At 34.8% G+C, this 21,081-nt stretch overlaps 1 protein-coding gene and 1 pseudogene across 1 annotated transcript; one reads left to right on the forward strand and one right to left on the reverse strand.

Annotated features, from left to right (window-relative positions):
- Positions 1–5,408: 5,408 nt before the first annotated feature.
- On the reverse strand, positions 5,409–8,009 carry LOC18009641 (protein RICE SALT SENSITIVE 3). The gene is made up of 7 exons (XM_006392126.2): positions 7,793–8,009; positions 7,497–7,547; positions 7,220–7,402; positions 6,617–6,722; positions 6,409–6,450; positions 6,222–6,278; positions 5,409–6,132 (listed from the first exon to the last, which is right to left on the reverse strand). The coding sequence occupies exons 1-7, from the start codon at positions 7,927–7,929 to the stop codon at positions 5,545–5,547; spliced, it is 1,164 nt and encodes a 387-aa protein (XP_006392188.1). The 5' UTR covers positions 7,930–8,009; the 3' UTR covers positions 5,409–5,544.
- A 7,718-nt stretch (positions 8,010–15,727) lies between these two features.
- Positions 15,728–20,716, forward strand: LOC112087882 (annotated as a pseudogene).
- Positions 20,717–21,081: the final 365 nt, after the last annotated feature.

Raw genomic sequence — 21,081 nt, forward strand, 5'->3', positions numbered from 1 at the left:
TGGCCACTCCTCCATCATACAATGAGAGAAGTAGTTTTTTGGCGTGTGTGGTACTTCGGTCCAAATTGTATGAGGGGAAGTGCGAAGTCTTCTGCGTCCAAGCTCCCCGCCACAATTGGACCTTTCCACTTTAGCCTAGGTTTCTGGCCTTAACCTTTAAGGATGCTTCATGAAACGCTCGAACGGATACATTCCCCTGTACTTGAAACGGGGTCCACCGAACTCTCCTTCGTGTGGGGAGATGAACCAGGAAGATGTTCCATAACATCAAAAAAATGATGGTGGGAAGATCTTTTCCAAATTGCCAACAAGATTGGAAATATCCAATTCCAGTTGTGATATTACATCAACTGATAATGTTCGTGTACTAAGATCCCCAAAAAAAAGCACCAATGCCTCCAATAGTTTCATGGACGTTATTGGGCAAGAGTTCAGCAAATGCAAATGGAAATAATCGTTGCATAAAGACATGGCAGTCATGGCTTTTCATCCCAGCAAACTTTACCCCCTTCTCAACAGATTTGGAAAGATTAGAGACATATCCATCAGGAAATTTAACGTCAGAAGAAACCCATCTGAACAATGCGGACTTTTGATCTGCACTCAACCGAAATACAGGAACTGATGCTTTCCCGTTTCTCAGTAGATGCAACTCACTTCTGTTGCATAAATCAGGCAAGACCAATCTTGACTTACCATTGTCTTTTGTTCTTCTCGCTACGTTCATAACTGTATGCATGATGTTATCAAAAAAGTTTTTTTCAATGTGCATGACATCAAGATTGTGTCTGAGCAGATGATCTTTCCAATAAGGTAGTTGTCAAAAGATACTTTTCTTGTACCAATTATGATGAACTCCATAACCTTCATGCATATTTGCAGGAGTGTGCCAGTTTCCCCCACGAGTTACTGTTTCTTCTGCCCTCCAATGATCGAGTTGCGCTTGTATATCAGCTCCTGTTAAATTAACGGGTGGAGGGACATGTACAATTTTGTTCTTCATAAATAACCTCTTGTTCCTCCGATATTGATGGTTATCCGGTAAAAACCTCCGGTGACAATCAAACCAACAAGTTTTTCTACCATGTTTTAGCTGAAACGCAACAGTTCGATGAAGACAATAAGGACAAGATAGCCTCCCATGTGTAGTCCATCCTGATAGCATACCATAAGCGGGGAAATCGCTTATTGTCCACATAAGCACAGCCCGCATAGTAAAATTTTTCCTCGTAGAATAGTTATATGAACGAACGCCAGTATACCATAACTGATTCAACTCATGTATGAGTGGCTGAATAAATACATCGAGAGCTCGCTTCGGATGATTTGGACCTGGAACCAAAATACTTAGGAAAAGAAATTCCCTTTGCATGCACAAATCTGGAGGAAGGTTATAAGGAGTTATGATTACTGGCCATAATGAATATTGTCTACCAGACATACCAAATGGACTAAAACCATCAGTGCACAGACCAAGATAGACATTCCGTTTGAACTTAGCAAAATCTGGGTATACCATATTGAAGTGTTTCCATGCCTTTGCATCTGATGGATGAACAACTTCTCCATCTACTTGTGTATGTTCCGCATGCCATCTCATTGATGCAGCTGTCCTTTCAGATTGATAAAGCCGTTTTAACCTATCAGTTATAGGGAGATACCACATACGTTGGTACGATATCCTTTTACGCCCACCAGTTTGCGGCCTGTATCTTGGTTTTTGGCAAAATCGACATTCCTCCAGCTGATCATCATCTTTCCAAAAAATCATACAATTGTCAACACATACATCTATCATCTCAGAAGGTAAACCAAGACTAAAAATCAACTTCTGAATTTCATAGTATGTTCCCGCTGCCAAGTTATCCTCCGGTAGATACTCCTTCAGAAGATCAGCCCAATCATCCATGCAAACCTCAGCCAGGTTATGATCTGTTTTAATTGACATCATCCTAGCTGCCAACGATAATTTAGACAAGCCTTCTCTACATCCTTCGTAGATTGGCTGATTAGCATTGTCTAACAAATCATAAAATCGTTTGGCATCTACATTAGGTTCCTCAACAGCATTACCCGTATGCGTTTCATGAAATGCATCAGTCACCATTTCGTGCATCCTATCATGATCTACACTTTGGTCATATTGATACTGATTAGGCTGATGACCATAATTCGATTCATCAATATCAACATGACTTTGATAATTACTACTACTACCAGCATTCCCATGAGTATTACTGCCATATCTTTCTCCATGTAGATACCAAACAAAATATTGCGGCATAAACCCTCTATTTAATAAATGCGTCCACACGGTTTTGGTTAGTGTATACCTCGTATTCTTGCATTTCAAACAAGGACAAAACATCTTCCCACTATCTTTCGTTCTCTCCATATTTGTAGCCTGATACATAAATATTTCTAACCCGTTCTTGAACTCTTCTGTCAACGCCCCATCTGAATCTTTACGCATATACATCCAACTTCTTAGCTCGTATATAGACATCTTGAAAATAAACTCAAAATACTATCTCTTTTTATTGATTAGACAATAAAGGAGGTAGTCTCTTGTGTCACGTCTAGCCATTTGAATGGAGTAAATTAACCTTATAATATTATTACTTCTTTTTTTCAAAGTAATATAACTCTTAATTCGGGTTTCCAGCAATGGACAACCCAATATATAAGGATTTACAACACTATACTAAAATTTAAGAGACCTACAATGGGTCTCCAAGATGAAGATGCTCTTATGTTTGAATGATGATGTGTTGTGATTGAATGAAGGAATGAAGGAATGAAGATCTATTTATAGGAAAATTTCGGGCTTTACAACGCTTTTACGACGACTTTTTACGACGGTTTTACATTCAACAATAATATTACGACGAGTTTACGACGATTTTGCGATAAAATATTTCATCTACAATTGTTAGGTAAACATGTTTTAAATGTTTTTCACCTAACTTCTTTTTCGACGTAAAATCATCGTAATATGTACATCGAAATGAAGTCGTCGTATATTCGTCGTAATTTTGCATCGAATTTACGACGATTTTACATTTACTAGCAAATCTCTCGTTATCGATGTATAATCGTCGTAAGTCATCGTAAATTGTACGTCGAGTTTACGACGATTTTTTTATACAACGGTTTTACGACGGTTTTAAAATTAGACGTAAGATCGTCGTAAAATCATTGTAATTTTGCGACGATTTGAAAACCGTCATAATGGACCGTTGGAAAACGATTGTTTTCTTGTAGTGATTGGACTTAAGTGGGTGTTTAAGATAAAACACAACTCTGATGGGAGCATAAATAAGTATAAATCGAGGCTTGTCGCAAAGGGTTATGTGCAGAGGTTTGGTATTGACTTCGATGAAGTATTTGCTCCCGTAGCCCAAATTGAAACAATTCGTTTTATCATTGCACTAGCCGCTTCGAACAGGTGGGAAGTACATCATCTTGATGTAAAAACAGCGTTCTTACACGGTGAATTAAAGGAGGAAGTTTATGTGCATCAACCTGAGGGATTTGAAGTTAAAGGAAGTGAGGGCAAGGTATACAAACTACACAAAGCTCTCTATGGACTTAGGCAAGCACCAAGAGCCTGGAACAACAAGCTCAATCAGATCCTTCGGGAGTTGAAATTCAACAAGTGTTCGAAGGAACCTTCTTTATACCGAAAAGAAGAAAAGGGTTTACTTCTTGTTGTAGCTGTATACGTGGACGACTGACTTGTCACAGGATCTTCTTTAAACTTAATTCTCGAGTTCAAACGGGGCATGGCAGAGCGTTTTGAGATGAGTGATTTGGGAAGACTGACATATTACCTTGGGATAGAAGTGATGCAACAAGGAGATAGTATCACACTAAACCAAGAGAGATATGCAAAGAGAATACTTGAAGAGAATGGGTTAAGCGAATGCAATGCTGTGCATATACCGATGGATGCGGGTTTAAATCTGAGTAAGGCACTTGAAGAAAGAAGCATCGATGAAAAGAAATACAGGAGGAACATAGGATATCTTCGATACCTGCTTCATACAAGACCTGATCTTTCGTATTGTGTCGGAGTGCTAAGCAGGTATATGCAGGATCCAAAAGAATCCCATGGAATAGCCTTAAAAAAAATCCTAAGGTATCTTCGAGGAACCTTAAAATACGGTTTGAAGTTTGAAGAAGCAAATGCATCTGGTCTGGTTGGATATAGTGACAGTAGTCACAATGTTGACTTAGACGATGGGAAAAGCACTTCAGGACATATTTTCTACATCAATAACTGTCCTATAACATGGTGCTCACAGAAGCAAGAAACTGTTGCACTATCTTCATGTGAAGCAGAGTTTATGGCTGCAACAGAGGCAGCTAAGCAAGCGATTTGGTTGCAGGAGTTACTCGAAGAAGTCATTGGATCAGGATGTGAAAAGGCTGTGGTTCGGATTGATAATAAATCAGCTATAGCCTTGACTAAAAATCCAGTGTTTCACGGTAGGAGTAAGCACATACACCGAAGGTATCACTTCATTAGAGAATGCGTTGAAAACGAGCAGATACTGGTTGAACATGTTCCGGGAACAGAACAGAAAGCTGACATTCTGACTAAAGCACTTGGCAGAACCAAGTTTAAAGAGATGAGAGATCTCATTGGAGTCAAAGAGGTGACTAGAGAAGATTTCAAGCTTAAGGGGGAGATTGTTGGAGTAAGCTTGAAAGAAGCTTGTTGAGCAAAGTTTCTAGAAGATTCTTTATGTTATGTTTCCTAAAAGAGTTAAGTCTAGGAAAAGGAAACTAGGAGTTATCTAATTACCTTATTCTAATAGGTATAGGAGTAGCTAAACATCTATATAAGGAGATGCCAATGTGTGGCATAACTTATGAGTTTTGAGTTTTGATCTTTTAGGTTTTTGAGTGAGTTTTCCTAAAGTTTAATAAAAGTGAGTTTTATTAACTTGATCTTAAACCTAGTTCGATAATACTTATTAATTTGCAGAAAATAATTCTTAAAATTATATTTATAATTAATTTTCAAAATTTATTTTTGAGATTAAAAATAGTATTTTATGTCAAAATTTACATTAGAATTCTAAAACGACATTTTTTAAAAAACAAAAAAAAAGTGTCAGAACGACACTTTTTATAAAATGGAAGGAATATAATATTATGATGGGTGAGGAAATATAGAAGGAAATTCGGTTGTAGTCCATAGAAGCAGAAGCAGAACATTAGAAATTCCATTGTGAACGAAGAATATGTATCTATTTCGATATCTACTTTTTAAACATTTGTTTTCTCAGTTAACAAAATTTTTACCTAATATTTTTGGAATCTGCAAAAAATTTACACAAGTACCGTTAAAACAAATGTTATGTCAGAAACAAGACATACATACCGCTACAATACAAAGATTCTGAGAAAATAATATTATTATTTTGCCAACTAAGAGAAAACTAATAAATTCTAAGAATTAAAAATGTCAGACTAGGAAAATTCTTAGTACAATTTATACTTATTGTACGAAAAAAGAGAATTTATTAGCTAGACTTAATAATCCTCACTAAGAAACCCACCGATCTTATTCTCTCTATCGTAATTATTATTGCTGCCATTATTGTTATAGTTATAAATATCATTACTAGTATTGTAATTATTGCTGTTATTATTATTACTACCCTCACCCACCAAATCATTACGGTCAACCCTAAACGCAGCGTTTTGGTCTTCTTGACTCATTTCTTCTTTAGCACCATGGTGAAACGGGAAGTACCCTGGCTGCGTCCCCGGAGGTACAACCGACGGAAGCTTCGATAGAAGCGCCTCCAGGCTACTCATCGATGGTGTTATCTTCATCGAAAGTGGTAGAGGCGGTGCAACTCCTCCTGCTTGCGGCTGGTGGTGGTGGTGGCTCATCATTAAACGGTGGTTGTGGTCAGAGTGGTAGAAATGTTGTTGGTGGTGATCAGGCTGCGGCGGTAGAGGAGCTATTCCGGGGAAGTGCCACGTGTCAGAAGGAGCAGCGTTGATGAAAGGGTAACCAGAAGAGGAAGGATGAGGAAGAAGTACTCCTGGGATGCTTTCTATATAGCTCAGCTTTTTTCGTAGCATCACAACATAGCTCAAATCCTCTATCACCTTTAATATAACATTTGAAATATATCAGCTTGTGTATATACAAAGTGTGTTATGTATACAGAGAGAGAGAGAGGGGAAGAGAGAGCCACCTTGTGAACAGCTCCTAACTGGACAACACCTTCTCGAACAGAAATCAAGGCAATGGTCTACAGAAACATTTTCATGTAATTATATATATTGATATACACTTTAATAGGTAGATGTATATGATAATGCATTTATGGAAGTATGTATGTACATGTAATTAAGCAACAAAAGTTGGAGAATTTAACATACTTTGATGCCAGACTGAAACTGAGCTTCCCATGTCCTAGGGTACTGCATAATTACATAAAATCAATTATTAATAGTTAAAATAAATGCTTAAAGACGTTTGTTTGTGTGTAAATTTCATTTATTTTAGTTGCTATTTTTGTTCTTCTAAAACGGTAAGCATGCATGTGTTGTGTGTATGTAAAGGCGTGTATTATAAGTATATGCTTACTGAGTCAGCAGAATTGTGCCAAGCGGATAAGAAGTTAATCTCTTGGTCATTAGGTTCTTTGTAAATCCACTTGTGACTGTGATCTGCAGCTACTTTTCCTATCAACCTGCACAAAATTTAATAATACCTCAATCATTAGAGAGAATAATTAAATTCATTAACAACTATTATAATAATACTTTATTTCGTTGAAAATGATTAGTTAAATCCTACCTTTACCAGACAAAAGCGATGTAATACTCCTCTAAACATTTTTTTTTTATTAAAACACTTTGCAAGTTATGTTCAAACCTATAAAAAAGTTATGGATCAAAAACTTTGACTTAATAAAAAAGAGGTAGTTTGACTCATAACTTTCTAAAACAAACTTATTTACATATACATAAATATGAATATAAAATCTGAGTAAGAAAATTTGTATCAAAATAGTATGGACTTGGGTCCAAAAATAACCGGTTAACCAAAAAAAGTGAAACCCAAAATAAAAATAATGTAAGTACGTACTATATGAGAAAAGAAAAAACTATAGAAAAGAGATTTTTTTTTTTTGTGTAAAAATCTTTTAACTTTAGGTGAAAAAAGGTGTATAGTATCCTCACAGACCCTTCTCCATAATTGTAGATTTCATGTGACATCTTGAAGAACAACTCAGGCTGAAGCCCTTGATATTGTTGGAAATCACTATTTCCGTAAGCCGTCGAGCCACCACCGCCGCTACACTCGCCAGAGCTCATTTCTCCGGCAGAAGCTGCAAAGTTGCAAAATCCATCTTCCCAAACCAAGATCCTGCCAATAATTAACATACAACTTTGTTATTAATTAATACACCAAGAAATCTTTATACATAAATAAAAGTTGGTTTATGTTGTTTTAGTTGTACCAGTTTCTCCTGTTCCCTCTTGATCTATCATAAGCTCCTTGACCATCCCATCTACTCGCAAACAACACAAAAATATCAGAAATATTTTTTTTCTTAAGAAATTAGATAGATACTAATATACTATTAACAAAAGCTCCCCCAAAAATCAATGAATAATAACATAAAAAAACTACAGAAGAACAGCAAAGGAAACGAATAACAAGAAAGTCGAAATCTTTTGGTAAAGAAAAGCAAGAATTTTATCGTTGTTATATATATATGTATGTATGTACGGTCGATTTTGATCATAAGCTTACTTGGGTGGAGGATAGTTTCTGGGCAAGATCCTCCAAAAGACAGCATAAACCCATTGAGAATTCTCGTGGATGCATAAGCTTCTTAGTGTGTGTTGAAGAAGATGAGTCACAGCTAATGGATTTAGATGTTCTTCCATTTATTCTAAATTCTCAAAGGTTTTATTTCGTTTTGTTTTTTTTGGGTTCTATTCTCTTGTTTTTTGTTTGGTGTGTAAAGACTTCCTTTAGATAGAAGAAGGTAGAAAACCCTCACTATCTATCCTCCTTTATATAATAACTAGCTTATAGATCCATTCCCCAAAGCATCTTTTTTTTTTCATTTATTTTATTTTGGATGGAGATAAGAAATGAAATTCTTTACTTCTTTGGCCTTACCTAACGTTATTTTTGTTTTCTTTACCTTTTTTTCTTTCAAGTAAGTGAAAATCATATCATTTTCTGACGCTTGAAAACTGTAAGCAAACCTGATACCTTAGATATCATTTATTTTTGTTTGCAGTTGATTTTTTTTTTTTTTGGGACAGTATATGCCCCAATTGCGATTAAGCATGATCTACTTTGACTTAGTGAAATTCAATAAATTTGAATATGGAATTATTTTATGTAATCGTTTTGTTTAATATTAGTAGAGATTGGAAAAAAAAAATATCTTCACAACTGTAAAGTGTAGGGTAATACTCCTTCTGTTTTATAATTTTTTTTTAAAACATTTTATACGTTAAATTTCTATATGAAGTAATACTCATGTTTCTATTTAATATTTAATATACTATATATAATAGCTTAATTTCACTTTAATTAGTTCTAGAAAATGGTATATTATGTATTTGTTATTATTTATTAGATATATATCACTATTTTAATTTGATATTATATGTCAAAATGTAAGTCATGTATAAGTTTGTATGCTATTTGATTTAACATTATGAAATAGTAAAATAGAATGTTACACTAGTAGAATAATAATAAAGTATATATAATTGTTGAAGAAATAGAAATACATCAATCTGTTTTTTTTTCATGTAAGATCTGCAATAATATACAGGGGTTTTCTCACCAAGTTAAAGTTAAAATAGTATAATTTAGAACAATTTTCAGTTTTCATATTCTTATGTTTGTGCATGTATTTACAAATGGATTTCATGAGTCTAACAACATGAACACTGTAGTAGTGGTAGAATTTGATATATTCTTTCCATCTCCTAGTCGTTATATATGTATCCTATCCAAATTGAACTATAAACCAGATTTTTAAGTTGGCACATTCATTAATTAACAATTCGATTATCCTCAAGTAAAGCTCAAAAATCACTTAAGCTACACATAATATATTACAAATTGAATAATGATAAAATCTACTGTTAGTCCGGACCAGATCGTATTCCAAGAATACCAATTTCTGTTAGGTCTATATACGACTATGTCACCCAATAATTCTGACTATAGTTAATGTAGAGAACATACTCATATTTATTCATCATTATTGGGTTTTACACAAAATGAGAAACTGTCTATTTACCTGAAAATCATATGTAAGTTAATGTATACTTTTTTAATAAGTGTTTTTTTTCTCCTGACAAAAAACTGTCAAATTGATTTAATTTCAAATCCTATGAAATAAAGTTTGGGTTTCCTTTTACCAACACATTCATTTATTTTCAGTTCAGTGGTCAGTTAACGAAAACTGTACCTCTTTCTTTGATTCTTTTGTACATGTGTTTTAACTTTTAAGTTCTACTCTCTCACCCCTACTCTTCTCTTTCCTTATTCTTTTTTTTTTAAAGTTCAAAACCCCAGTCTATTTTACATATTCAATACCTAACATATAAATTTATTAGTTAAAATAAAACATTGGTTTGATGTCAAAATAAACTAAAAAATAGTTCATCTTTTGTAGTCCGCAATTACATATATACCCAAGAAACCATTATTTTTTTTTAATTGCCAGTTATGAATTTAAATCATTTTTATTACAATAGTATGATTCACTCATTATTTTGTTAACGTCTCAAATATTATTACCTACTGTAAATTATGAAAATAGTTTAAAAAAAAAAACAATTCTTCAACAAACAATTCTATCCGGTTACAAAGATCCATTAAAAATGGTTTTACATTTATAATGATTGTGATGGATAATTTTACCTTTGAAATGTTGGACTACCATGAACAATTCTAGTTACACCACAATGAAAATCTTTTGTAAATTTGCTTTCATTAATTTACATTCTCTAAGAATTAGATTGTAGATTTCCTAGTGTAGAATAATTAAAGGACACTTAGTCAATCACTGGACTGAGAAAACTTCCACAAATGTTTAAGCATGATCCATTTTATCGCAAATTAAACAATTTAAGCATGCTTAAAAAAAACCTTCAACATATTATTAGTGTGTACGTTAAGTAAGCCAGAAAAGAGTACAAAAAAAGATGTCATTACATATGTACATGTCTACAAGACGATCATTGTTCATTCATCGAACCATGCTCTAATTTTATATAGATGCAGTATTGCAGTGTATCTTTAATATTCGAAAACTCGAAAACATTTACACGTACAAAACTCAAAACATACATGGGTGTATGGATTATATATACAACCATAATCAGAAAAAACCATGATATTTGTAAGTCAAATCAAAATCGAAATCGTGATAATATATTTAGGATCTAATAAGACATCTCTCTACAAATGGTGATGTTACGTTTATGAAAATCAATAGTGATAAATAGTAATACTTAAGACATCTTTCAACCTTAAGTTCAGCTTCGCAGATGTTGGAGGATGAAAGTTGATGGGAAAATCAATAGTGATAAATAGTAATACTACTTGTATCGTTATTATTTAACATTTATGACATTCATAAATTATTTTAGGTTTCTAAAAGTGAACATGTTATATACTATGGATGAGTTATAAAAAAAACTATGTTTAATGTGAAGTTCTATCTAACATATATGTTTTTGTTATTCGATCCACTGTTCCAGTATTATATTTTCGGTTTAGGGACGGATATCGATCAAATCTAATATTCCTTCTGTTTTATAATATAAGTTGTTTTGGATGTTTTTTTTTTCATAATATAAGTTGTTCTAAAAATTTTATACAATTTTACTTTTATTAGATATTGTGTGACCAATTATATTATGTAATTTTTTCATTATTGGTTAAAACAGTTTTAGTTTATATATTAAATAATATTTTCTTAAAAAATTAAAATTTTCATTATTCTACTGCCAAAACAACTTACATTATAAAACAGAGGATTAAATAATAAATACAAATTTCACCTTTCTTTTTTTTTTTTGGATGGCATCCATCATCAAATAAATATTATGTTATTTGTTTTCTCCGTCAATATAATTTTATCTGTTTAAAATAACAAAATATAAAATCAGGAAAAAAACATGTAAATGGATAAGTAACTCGTAACTAAACACACACATTATTGTGAACGGGTGTGGAGGAGAGGGACGAGGGTGGGAAAAGGAAAGGGAAAAGATAGTTAATTTCACTAGATTTTAATTTTTTTTTGGAAATTTTCAATAAAGCACCAAATCTCTATTTACAATAATCCATATTTCCATGAGACACTCCTCTTTTTCTACTTTCATTTTCGTGTCCATTTATTTCTCTAAATTGTTATTTAGATATATTCAAGTTCTTTCTCAATTCTCTCTACAATCTCTAAAAAAGTAACTTTTATAATTTTTATGTATGGAATTATTTTTATATAGTATTAAGTTTTTATAAATGTTGTTTCACTATTTGATTGTGATGATTTTGTTAATAAAACAAATTTTCGTAATTATCTATTTTCATAATGTTTTTTTTTATTATTAACAAAACATGTTAAACTACTTTTATGATTGTTATAGTATGATATTAATATTTATTGAAAATTTTCATAGTTTTAAATATTTTCAAAATTAATTTTCATAAATTTCATGATTTTAATGTTTTCAATTTTGAATCTAATATTTTGACAATATTTTAATTTTCCCAGTTTTAAATTTTCACAATATATTGTACAAAGAATTTTAAAATTTTGTACAATTTTTTTTATATATTTTTATAAATATCTGAAATTTTCTAATGTATTTTTATGGATTTTGTTGGAATAATTTTTTCTTTTAATTACATCGGAAAACTGTGTGGACAGAATTTTAATGGTTATTAATTTCCTATGATTTAGAATTGGAAACCATCATTAAGACTTTTTAACAACGAATTTGTTTTCTCCATCAGAAATTGATTATTTTTTATGTAATGAATTAAAAAATAATTAAAAATATTTCTTCATCACCATCAAATTAAATGATGTGGGCTAGTGGTTAATTGTAGAGGTTAGTTTTATTGTGCTCTTAGTTTGATTTTTGGTGGAAGAGATACTTTACACCATGTTATAAAGTATTAACAAAAGCTAATCCCAGAGACTATGGGAGAGATTAGGGTCTAAAGGCCCTAAACCTGATCATCCCTCCTAATTAGTTAAAAAATGGTCATTAGTTATAGAAATCATTTGTTCAATATCTCCATGTAGCAATTAGCATAATGGTCAACTTAGGCATATATTAGAGCCAAATTAAAAAAAAAAAAAAACAGTGCACTTTGGAAAACTTTTATCATTTTGGTTCGAAGATTTTGTGCCCACGTAGATAGGTTTAGGACTAGAAGTAGAAATGATAATAGATGCTTCATTTAATCTATCATACATCTCTCTCTATACTGAGAAATAGTTAGTTAAAACTTAAAAATATCGAAATTGTAAGAATAATAGGAAAAAAATGAAAATAGATTGGAGGAAAAAGACATGATGACTAAAAGGAGCTTTCAGTGCTTTCAATTCAGCTCTGAGGCTGACACCAAGAAAGTGTTTTTGGGCAGACCATTATGCTCTTGTCTTTGACCATTCTTCATACCTTCTCTCCTCTTATTTTTAATTAACCAAGTTCTCTAATTATTTATGCATATATTGGTTCTTTTTCCTTGTATTTATTTTTTTCATAACTAGAGTGATCCAGATTTTAATCGATCTTTTCAGATTTGATAGATCTGAACTATAGCATCATTTCACTAACTAAATTAAAATAGTCTGATAATCTCTGGTTTGGACCTATAAGAGAACTCGTCAACCAGTATAAACCACTAATCTACCATCACTTTGTCAATCTTCTCATAATTTTAAAATGATTAGCTATTTTGTTACCGAAACAAGTATAGCAATCAAATATAAATATCAGTAAATAATGGACTCACATGAAATATTATCTATTTAGAGGGTGGAAATTTAATGTTGTTAAAAGTTTGAGTTCTTTCACCTGATATATATTATCTATTATAGTGTGGGAGTTTCAATTTTGTTAAAAGTTTGAGGAATTTTATACAAGTTTGAGAAGCTTAACCCTCTTATAAAAGCAATAGCTTTTCTTATTTTATATGCAAATACTTAAGAAAAATTCACATGCATAGTCTTTAATGTTTAAATCTCTAGTAATTTGTCCACACCTCTTAGATTTTACTTGCTAGATAAGGACAGACATTGCAATCTATACTCTCTCTCTCTCTCTTGACTTCTTCCCTAGCAACCCATATTTTTTATATTTTACACATATATACAGACAAATATATTTTTCGACGTCTATGTACACATACTATTGTACATATACATCTGCATTTTTATGATAGTTTCTTATATATATAGTTACTTATATAGTTTCTATAACCTACAAGTGGTTTTAAATAGTAGTTAGTAGATTGAAAGCAAATCCTAGTTTTCTAAGTGCTGCTGCAAATCATTGTGAGTTACCGTTATTGAGCAGCATAATCTATTCAACATTCTCAAAATCTCTTACTTATAAGAAATACTATTACGTTACATGTTAGCATAGTACCACTTAATCCAAGGTTGCACCAAATAAATAAATAAATAAATATGCTCTATAGATATGTGTGTGTTATTTCGTGTTCTTAAGAAACAATTGTAATATTTCCGACACGGTAAGATGCCATAGCAGAACTAGGGACAAGCTCTGTACGAGATGATGTAAGCACTTGAGTACTATAAAACTTTTCAATAGTGTCACACACAGATATATGTACATATATATAAAATGTTACACTACAGCCTTATTTTGTAGAACCAATGAATAAGGACATAGAAATTAGAGTTATATGAAAGTTCGAATGGTGACTGTGTCCACCGTGTTTTGGTACATTGAAGAATGATGTTTTGTTCTTTGGTAACATTTAAATTAAAATATTCTCTCATAGTTGACCACCCAATCCATGAAGAAAGAGTTTAATTTAATTTACAAAATAGTATCTTCGCGTGGAAATCTAGTCGGTTATATCATATAGTATGTACTGATCTTTAGTATACAAAAAAAATGCAGAAAGTAAAATATAGTTAAGTTTATATCTTTAAAGATTTAAATCTTCCAACAGGGTGAAGAAAGTGGGTTAATTCCCTTGTGTTCTGAATGAAAATTCTCTTTAGACCGGAAGATTATTTTTTAAAAACGAAGAGTTTTAAAGGCTGACTCTAAATACTAAAGGAAGATTATGAGTCGAATGTCCATAATTTTCATGATGAATAAAAATAAAAATAAAAATAAAATAAAAACATGATGAAAAAGTGGTCATTCGTAAATAAATTATATCATATTAAAAAATTTGGAGTAGTTGTTTCAAAATCAAGAGGATTTACTCATTACGCCATATTGCTACGATTAGTGTTGATCATATTTACTCATCTTCGTATGTAGAGCTGTAGAGGTGACAGATTTTTCCTCAAGATTTTGTCCACATAAAACCATACTATCATCATTGAATATCTACTGTAGATAGATATTAGTGTTTACATTTTCGTATTCTATGTCATTTTTAAATAGTTTATAAGTAGATTGTGTTTACAAAAATAAAATGTACATAGTACTTTGCATAAATAGAATGACATTACCTAACCCATCTAAGCTATTTTTTCGATGAAATGAATTATTCGGTTTTCTAATTCTGAATATATAAAAACTATAATTTTTTTTTTTCAAAATCCACATATGATATTGAACGTTTTTGGTGGAATGAGTTAATGACCATAATTCCGGCGAAGCTGAGGAAATAGACTAGACTAGGATTGGAATCACAAAAATACCTTCAAGTTATATTCGAAATCTTTGACGAATTTTTGCTGTTTGTTGATCGCCATCATAAGTTCTTTTCTAATTAGTTTTTGTATTATATATATTTTTAGTTAAAGATGAAACTATATATTACGTTTGTGCGATAAATAATTCTACATGGATTCCAATACTTTCTGTTTTTCTTTCCGTTATGATTTGCATGGAAATAATTTTCTGTGACGGTGATCATATCTGTAGTAACTGTTGTCTATTGGAAAAGTTTGGTATGGGCACGAGCTGCGAAATTTATTATTTCATCTTATGTATATGTATATTTCGTATGCATTTAATTCATTTACTTTTAATTTATTTTGAGGTCTAAGATAATAAGTACACTGAGATAGAGACTGCCCCATCCCTTTCCTTCATTTAGGACGTGGAATCTCTGCTCCACCCATTCTCTCGTATTATCCCACCTTTTGAATATTTTGATCAAGATCTAATGAAAAACATTGTAGTATGATTTCGATTAGAAATTTGCATCTAGTGCTTCATCCTATTGAAAGTTATCTTTTTTTATTTGGTAAAAGAAATTGTCTTAAAAATAAATAAAAATAGAAAAATATGTTGTAGTGTAATGGTTTATGGCTTCAAATCCTAATATATTGGTACAAGTTTCGAATCCCAAGGGCAGCATTTAGTCTCTCTAAATCAGAAAAAAGAATTATCAAAAAGCGATTTGGAGGGCGATTTGAAAAGCGATTTAGGGTTTTGGTTTCAGCCGCACGGTAGATTTCCGGCCGTCGGCTACGCCATGTCGACGGAAAAGGAGCTCGTTTCTACGCCAGTTTCTCAGCCGTCCGAAGGTTCTCTTCCTCAAAATATCCAGCCAGTCGATGTTCAGAAGAAAGGGTCATGGGCAAATGTGGTAACAAAAAAGCAGAGTTTGTCGCAACATGCTTTCACGGTTTCAGAAATCGAAGGATCAGAAAGGGTTATTGTCCCGATGGAGGTACAAGAAGGTGTACCACTTTGGGATGATTTGTTGGTGGGAAGCTTCCTATCAACGGCACCCCATGTCGCAAAATACACGTGATCGTAAACAAAATCTGGCCTCTCGGGGATAAATCGATTAAGATAGATGTTTATGAGTTGTCTCCTAAGTCGGTGAAATTCAGAATTCGAGATGCTTCAGTTAGGGCAAGAGTGCTAAGAAGAGGTATGTGGAATATTGCAGACATTCCAATGGTGGTTTCTAAATGGTCACCAATCATTGAAGAAACTCAACCAGAGATCAAAACCATCCCCATGTGGGTTACTATCAAAAATGTTCCTCACTCGATGTTCTCATGGGAGGGGTTCGGTTTTCTTGCCAGTGCAGTGGGAGTTCCCAGAAGACTCCACCCAGACACAGAACTGTGTAAGAGCTTTGAAGAAGCAAAAGTTTTTGTTGAAGCAGATATGTCAAAGGAGTTACCCAAACAACATCACTTTCAGCTTAAGAATGCAGATGCTGTTGTGGATTTCTCGTACCCGTGGCTCCCTCCTCGATGCTCGGTCTGTGAGAAGTGGGGTCACACAGTAGAAATGTGCAAAGCACCTGTTAGTCCGATCAAGATCCTACGTAAAGAGGTTGTGGGTAATCAAAAAGAAGTGAGTAACACAGGCTTGACAGAGGTCAGAGTTGAGGATGTGGTTCTAACAGTTGAAAAGTCAAAGAAAACAGCAGAGAAAATGCACCGGAAGGAAGTTACTGAAAAGGATGTGGTAGCAGAGATACCAGCTTTTGTGGGTGACAATGATCAGGGGGAGAAAATAAGGGAGATGGGTTCAGAAAAATGGCAAGCTGTATCACCACACAAGGTGGGTAGATCTGCTGAAGCAAAATCAGAAAAAGGAAACTATTCTTCTCCATCTCGTTATGCTATTTTAAGCCTAACCAATGATGGAGGAATAGAGACCGAATCACAAGGTGAGCAAAATAATGAGACGGAGGAGCTAGAAGAAGGCGAATGTCAGAAAGAACCTATCGCCGATTCTGGCTCACAGTCAACTCAGAATACTGGAATGGGAATGGGAATGAGAACCTCTCTCCCTCGGGCTTCCAAAACCTCTCACAAGGTTTTAGGAGAACAGACCATTTCGATCCAAAAGAAAAACCAAAAGAAAAATTAGATGTCGGGTTTCTTTTGGAATGTCCGCGGTTTTAACAAACATTCTAAACATTCCATAATCCGACGGTGGGTGGAGTCTTCTTCGATGCAGTTTGGTGGTTTACTTGAGACGCGAGTTAAGGAGAGTAAATCAACTCAGATTGCATCTTCTGTGTTTAGAGACTGGTCTCTTATGTCTAATTACGAGTACAATCGGCTGGGACGTATTTGGATAGTTTGGAGTGAAAATGTGAGGTTAACTCCAGTATTTAAAAGCGCTCAGTTGATTACGGTTTCCATTCTGTTGAAAGGGAAAGAGGAAGAATTTTTCTGTACTTTTGTCTATGCATCGAACTTTGTGGAGGAAAGGAAACTGTTATGGGAAGATTTGAGGAACCACTACAGCTCTCCAATGTTTAGAAATAAGCCTTGGATAATTTGTGGTGATTTTAATGAGATTCTTGAGGGGGAAGAACACTCTAACTACGCTGTCTCTCCAACGATTGTTCTGTTATTGATTTGGGATACCATGGTCCTTTATTTACATGGGCGAACAAAAGAAGCGAAGGTCTGGTCTGCAAAAAACTGGATCGTGTATTGGTTAACAGCGCATGGATCAGGGTATTTGCAGATTCGTATTGCACTTTTGAAGCAGGTGGCTGCTCTGACCATCTCAGGGGAAGGATTCAGCTTGGCTCAGAAACAAGGAAAGGCAGGAAATCTTTCAAATTCGCAAATGTATTAAGCACTCTCCCACAGTTTTTACCGGTGGTAAGTAGATTTTGGGAATCCACTCCTCCACTGTTTGTCTCTACTTCGGCGATGTTCTGATTTTTGAAGAAATTGAAAGGCTTGAAGCCTCTTTTGCGAGCTCTCGGGAAGGAAAAACTGGGCGATCTTCCCAGACGGACTCAACTCGCATATGAAGATCTATGTCTAAAGCAGACTCAAACCCTTCAAAATCCTGATCAAGAGGCAATAGAAGACGAGATTCAGGCGTATGAAAAATGGGACTTCCTTGCAGGTTTAGAGGAAAGCTTCCTAAACAACAATCTAAACTACACTGGCTAAATGTGGGAGATGGGAACAATAAAGTGTTTCATCGTGCGGCTCAGGTTTGAAAGTTGAGAAATACTATCCATGAAGTCAGGAAACCGACCGGGGAGATTGTCACAGATGGAGATGAGATAAAGAAGGAAGCAGAAGGCTTCTTTAAAGAGTTCCTCTCGCATGAACCAGAGGATTTTCAGGGAATTGAAACAGAGGAGAAATGCGATTTGTTGGATTTCCGATGTGATGAGGGGGATTCTGCAATGCTTGTGGGGGAAGTCACTGCAGAAGAGATTCGTCGCACGCTTTTTTCAATGCCAACGGAAAAATCACCTGGTCCGGATGGATATACCAGGGAGTTTTTCACTGCAGCTTGGTCTGTTGTGGGGGAGGACTTCATTGCTGCGATTCAATCCTTCTTCATCAAAGACTTTCTTCCAAAAGGGCTAAACTCCACGATTTTGCCGCTTATCCCCAAAAAAGAGGAGGCTCTTGAGATGCGGGATTACAGGCCGATCTCCTGTTGCAACGTTCTTTACAAAGTCATTTCCAAAATTGTGGCGAACAGACTTAAGCACCTCCTGCCTAAGTTCATCTCTCCTAATCAGTCTGCTTTCATAAAAAACCGGCTGCTTATGGAAAATGTGTTGTTAGCTACGGAACTAGTGAAAGATTATCACAAATCTTCAATCTCATCCAGATGCGCCATAAAGATAGATATTTCCAAGGCTTTTGATTCGGTGCAATGGCTTTTCCTTCTCAATGTTCTCCAAGCATTGAACCTACCGCAAAAGTTTATTCACTGGATCCGTTTATGTGTAACCACTCCATCATTTTCGGTTCAGGTAAATGGGGAGTTGGCAGGATTTTTCCAGAGTAAGAGAGGCCTCCGGCAAGGCTGTTCGTTATCACCATACCTTTTTGTTATATGTATGGATGTACTCTCTAAAATGTTGGACAAAGCAGCATCAGATAGAACAATCGGTTATCATCCGGGATGCAAAAACATTAGGTTGACCCACCTCTGTTTTGCAGATGATTTGATGATATTTGGGGATGGTAAGCAAAGTTCTATCGAGAATACAATCAAACTCTTTGACGAGTTTGCAAAAAGGTCAGGGTTGAAAATCAGTATTGAAAAATCCACTCTATTTCTCGCTGGGGTTTCCGATCAGAACAGAGAAGCAATCCTTGCGACTTTTCCACTTGGAATGGGGCAACTCCCGGTTTGTTATTTAGGGTTACCTCTCTTAACGAAGCGAATGGGGAAATCTGATTATGAGCCACTGCTAGAGAAGATTCGATCTCGGATTCGATCTTGGACAGCTCGTGCTCTGTCTTTTGTGGGACGGTTGCAATTGCTGCGCTCGGTCCTATTGAGCATTTCAAATTTTTGGATGGCCGCTTATCGTCTTCCCAGAGGATGTATTGCAGAGGTGGAGAAGATCTGTGCAGCGTTTTTATGGTCTGGCCCTGAACTGAATCCGCGAAGGGCTAAAGTGGCATGGAAGGATGTGTGTAAACCGAAACAAGAGGGAGGACTTGGTCTTAAATCTCTCTTGGATGCCAACAAGGTCTGTTGTCTGAAACTTGTATGGCAAATTCTGTCTTCAGATAATTCGCTTTGGATTCAGTGGCTCAGGTATAAGCTGTTTCGGTACGGATCATTTTGGTTGGTTAAGGACAGTACTCAGTCAGGATCATGGATGTGGCGAAAGTTGCTCAAATACAGAGAGATAGCGAGGAGGTTTCACAGAGTAGAGATGCACAATGGTGCTTCCACTCTCTTTTGGCATGACGACTGGTGCTCTCTTGGCCGTTTGTTCGATCGCACTGGTCCAAGAGGGTATATCGACCTTGGAATTCCAGCTCATGCGACAGTTCAAGAAGCTCTAACTCATCGGAGGAGGCACCACCGTATGGCAATTCTCAATGAGATAGAGGAGGAGATCGAAGCTTTGAGATCGAGACACAGGGCAGACACTGCAGATATTCCTCTCTGGCTAAATCCTGGTAATTCCTATAAACCGACCTTTGTGACGAAAGAAACCTGGCAAATGATTCGAGAGATCAAACCAGTTCACGAGTGGCATAAAGGAGTCTGGTTCTCTAATGCGACGCCCAAATTTTCTTTTTTCACATGGTTAGCGATATTAAATCGACTATCCACGGGAGAAAGAATGATGCAGTGGAATGCTGGGGCGAATGTCGACTGCAGTCTCTGTGGGACTCAACTTGAAACTCAGGATCATTTATTTTTCACATGTACCTACTCCTCGGCGGTTTGGAAGGCTCTTACTCAGCACCTTCTTGGAACAAGCTACACCAACGACTGGAATGGCATTGTCTCTCTGCTCAAGAACACAGGGAAAGGCCGAATTCAGACCTTTCTTTTCCGATATGTGTGTCAAGCAACGATCTATCAGGTGTGGAGGGAGAGAAACAGACGACGCCACAACGAGCCTTCTCTTCCAAAATAAAGACTCATTCATCTCATCGACAAAACTGTTAGAAACCGTATCAGCTCTATACGACTCAAGGTAGACACTCGATACAATGAAGGGCTTACCATTTGGTTTGCTTCTAGACAAATTCAGTAATGCTGTAGTAGGATAACATAGGCTACTATAGAACCAAAGTCACATTTATTGTAAAAACGTTTTTTTGGTGAATACAATTTTACATTCATTCAAAAAAAAAAAATATATAAACAATCCTGGAAAGAGAAAGACGAGTGGCGGAGCGAGGCGGCCGAGGGTAGGTACTAGGTGGTGACTAGGGAGAGTTTGCGAGAGTTTATCCACATACTATTGAAAGTTAATAGAGATCAATCATTTGTTAAAAATCTTTCCACTAGGTGGTTCATGGTTGAGACAAACCAAAGTTGGAGACCATTGTCGTATTTGCGAGCCCCTATGGCTTTAACTACTTCATTCCAGCTAAATAAAAAACAATGTATTAAACA

The sequence above is a fragment of the Eutrema salsugineum genome, unplaced genomic scaffold (assembly GCF_000478725.1).
Source record: "Eutrema salsugineum unplaced genomic scaffold, Eutsalg1_0 scaffold_8, whole genome shotgun sequence".
In the NCBI taxonomy this organism is placed as follows: domain Eukaryota; kingdom Viridiplantae; phylum Streptophyta; class Magnoliopsida; order Brassicales; family Brassicaceae; genus Eutrema; species Eutrema salsugineum.